This window comes from Lutjanus erythropterus, chromosome 10 (genome assembly GCF_056507025.1).
Source record: "Lutjanus erythropterus isolate fLutEry1 chromosome 10, fLutEry1.hap2, whole genome shotgun sequence".
NCBI lineage: Eukaryota > Metazoa > Chordata > Actinopteri > Lutjaniformes > Lutjanidae > Lutjanus > Lutjanus erythropterus.
The window spans coordinates 14033283-14037216 of record NC_139326.1 but is presented as its reverse complement, the minus strand read 5'-3'; the positions used below and the strand labels follow the sequence as shown (position 1 = coordinate 14037216).

Here is a 3934-nt window from a genome sequence, read left to right as displayed (position 1 = left end):
AGTGTGTATAAACGTCTTTACTGACAGCAGAGCTCCATCTTGTGGTCATATCACACAGTGTGGCCTGATGGGAAACTGAGAAACAGATATTCAGAAAGAGCAGCTCCACTTCCCCATACAGTGTCAATACGGCTTAAAACTCTGAAAACAAGCATGCAACTTTCATTTAAACTTTGGAGAAGAAACATCTACATGGAGCTACTTACTATAATTAGCTGTAATTTTCATTTACACTAGAAAAAAACAAGTCAAGTTCAATTTACAACACTTTCAAAACTTTTTAGAATAAACTTTATCTATAGCACTTTTCTTAACAAGGTCACTATGTGCTTCACAGAAAAAAAAAACACAGCAGATAAAACAGCACAGATAAAAACAACACAAAACAACACCACATAAAGAATCCTAATAGAAACAACACAGAGATCACAAAACATGAAGGGATGAAATAAAGTTATCAAAGCATTAAATGGCCAGAATAGAGTGATAAAACCCAGTGACTTTCAATTAAGAATTCACAGACTTTCCTATAAAATAAGGTTTTAAGAGAGGAATCAAAAGATGCTAATGAAATAGGCTGTGAGCTGAGTGTTTCCTCTGGCCTGCAGTGTGATGTCAAAAATATAATAATATTTGCTTTATTATTTTTTTATTATTATTATTTGCAGCCTCAAATTAATTTGCAGAAAATCAAAAAACACAAATGAGTCCTAATGACTGGAAGGAAAAATTAAACAACATGGCTGAGCTACATGCTTGTTTCAACTTTCTTTAATTTATTTTTTTTTTTATCACAGCTTTAGTGTCTTAATAAGTATCACATGAAGCTGTTACAGCTACAAGAATAGTAAATGAGTAAAGTGACAATAAGAAATTGGTATTTTTTAATAGTTTAGCCTGAGACATCCTTATCTTAAAGCTCCTCAACGATTCTGTCTTTGTGAAACTGTGTTCACTGTTATTGTTTGTTTATGGTAGTTTGTGACCATTTCTGTATATGAGGTCCTAATTCTGACACGCATTTTATTTTGTTTTTGTCTGGACAAGAACTGCTTGTACAAGTATAATGTTTTGTCCTGAATCCAGAGAAAATATTAAACTCTTACAGACGTCCTGACACCTCCATCTGCTGGTGACAACATGAAATGCCAGTATTTCCTGTTCTGCATGCTTTAACTGATGAATGAGGAAAAAGGAAGTGAAAGTAGATTTTGACATTGTCAAATAGACCTGAGACGCCATTACAGGGTGTGAGATCTCTGCTGAAAAACACGATCGGAGTATTTGAATAAATCAAATGAACAGACACTAACTCGGTGAGTCCTGCTATCAAAGAATAATTTAATGAGAAAATGGCTGAGAAAATTGCTCTTCTTGAAAGTTACCTGAGCTGCCATGTGTGTTCAGAGACTTTCAGAGATCCTGTGTCTCTGAGCTGCAGCCACAGCTTCTGTTCAGACTGCCTGAAAAAATTCTGGGAGCAAACTAAAACCAAAAACTGTCCCATTTGTAAAAGAAAATCCTCAAAGGATTATCTACTAGTTAACTTTGCACTGAAGGAACTGGCTGACTCATTTGCTGGGAGACAGAAATCTGGATCATCTGAGACAGAAAAAGGAGAGAAGAAGGTGGAGGTGGTGTGTAGTAAACATCAGGAAGAACCTAAACTGTTCTGTAAGGATGAAGACAGAGCTGTCTGTCCTCTCTGTGAGTCTTCTCTCCACCAGAGTCACAAGGTGGTTCCTATAGATCAAGCAGTCAGTGAGCTGAAGGAGCAGCTGAAATCTGACTTAAAGTCTCTACAGGACAAGAGGGACAAATACAAACAAGTGAAGAAAACATACAATGAAGTGATTCAACACTCCAAGAAGCAGGTGTTGTCCACAGAGAGACAGATCAGAGCAGAGTTCAACAAGCTGCACCAGTTCCTGAAAGAGGAAGAGGAGTCCAGACTGGCAGCTCTGAGGGAGGAAGAGGAGCAGAAGGGGAAGACTATCAGCAGAGAGATGAAGAAGATTGAGGATCAGATCTCCTCTCTGTCAGACAGTATCTGTGCTGTTGAAGAAGAGCTGCAGAAACACAACGTGCCATTCCTCAGCAGTTATAAACCCACTCAGACCAGAGCCAGAGTCCAGAGCTCACTGTCAGATCCACAGCTGGTCTCAGGAGCACTGATAGATGTGGCCAAACATCTGGGCAACCTGTCCTTCAGAGTCTGGGACAAGATGAAGGACAAGGTCCACTTCACTCCTGTCATTCTGGACCCAAACACTGCATACAGCTGGCTCTGTCTGTCTGATGATCTGACCAGTGTGAGACGTGGAGACACAGAGCAGCAGCTTCCTGACAATCCAGAGAGATTCACTAAGTATACCACTGTTCATGGCTCTGAGGGCTTCAGCTCAGGGAAACACAGCTGGGAGGTGGAGGTGGGAGATCATCCTGAGTGGCTTGTAGGTCTGGCTAAAGAGTCAGTGGACAGGAAGAAAGAGAGATATCCCTCACCAAAATATGGAATCTGGTGTTTAAAGCATGACAGTGGAGAATACACTCATGGTTTTGGTGAGACTGTCAGAGTGAAGAAGAGTCTCCAGAGGATCAGAGTCCAGCTGGACTATGACAGGGGGGAGGTGTCCTTCTACGACCCTGAAGACATGACTCACATCTACACTCACAGAGACACTTTCACTGAGAAACTCTTCCCATATTTCAGTGTTGGAGAAGCTGATGATGCTAAAACTGTTGATATCAAAATCTGTCACTCTGATATTTCTCTGTGATGTTCAGGAATCAAAAGTAATTGTTAACTTTTGTCTTTAAATATTTTTCTATCATGATCATTTGAAATCTCTAATCTCGTCCTCACGGTTTACACCCAAACCAGCACTCTGGATGTGCTTGTCTTTTATTTTTACTTTTGTATCTAAAGCACATTTGATCTGATGTTTAGGGTCACAGAAACGTTTCTGTGGTCTGAAATAAATTATCCAAAGTAGTTTTCATGTGCAAAACTAAATATATTTACACCTAATGGATTACAAAGCCCAGTGATACTTTTGAAAGACTTTTTTTCAATGTCTGTCTAGATCAGTATAAAAATCAATAATAATAAAATAATAAAATTTAAATAATAATATTTAATATTATTAATAGTTGTAATAATAGTTTGTAAATTGTATCATAATGTGCTTCACAGAAAAAAAAACAGAGCAGATAAAACAGCACAGATGAAAACAACACAAAACAGCACATAAAGAATCCTAATAGAAACAACACAGGGATCACAAAACATGAAGGGATGAAATAAAGTTATCAAAGCATTAAATGGCAAGATTAGAGTCATAAAAAACAGTGATTTTCAATTAAGAATTCATAGACTTTCCTATAAAATAAGGTTTTAAGAGAGGAATCAAAAGATGCTAATGACATAGGCTGTGAGCTGAGTGTTTCCTCTGGCCTGCAGCATGAGGTCAAAAATATAACAGAATATTTGGTTTATTTTTTCTACTGTTTCATACCAATTTAAAGTACCCCTTCAACTGAATACTGAATACTTACTGCCAACATGTTCTGAAAGTCGAGTGATCTTGATTCATGTTGCTTGATATTTCATGTTGTACTTACAGTGGAAAGGTGCTGTACTGTAGATTGACAGTCTGTGCAGCTTTTGTCTCACAGGTTGCAACAGAGCTACACTTTTACAACTTGTTGTGTGACTCATAAGCCTTATCTGATAGTTGTGAAGCACCAAAGTTCAAAAAGATTTTCTGTGAACAAAATTAAGCCTTGATAAATTGGTGCATTTGCAGCCTCAAATGAATTTGCAGAAAATCAAAAAACACAAAGACTGTTAAGTTTTCACGTCTCCTTCCTCTGTTGGAGATGAATCCTAATGGCTGGAAGGTTCATTAAAAGGATTAAACAGCATGCATGA

At 37.9% G+C, this 3934-nt stretch overlaps 1 protein-coding gene across 1 annotated transcript; it reads left to right on the top strand.

Moving 5' to 3' along the window:
• Window positions 1-1239: 1239 nt before the first annotated feature.
• Window positions 1240-2840, top strand: LOC146320150 (nuclear factor 7, ovary-like). Its single transcript, XM_084729486.1, has one exon. It carries the CDS (start codon window positions 1353-1355, stop codon window positions 2778-2780), a length of 1428 nt encoding a protein of 475 aa, XP_084585612.1. The 5' UTR covers window positions 1240-1352; the 3' UTR covers window positions 2781-2840.
• Window positions 2841-3934: the final 1094 nt, after the last annotated feature.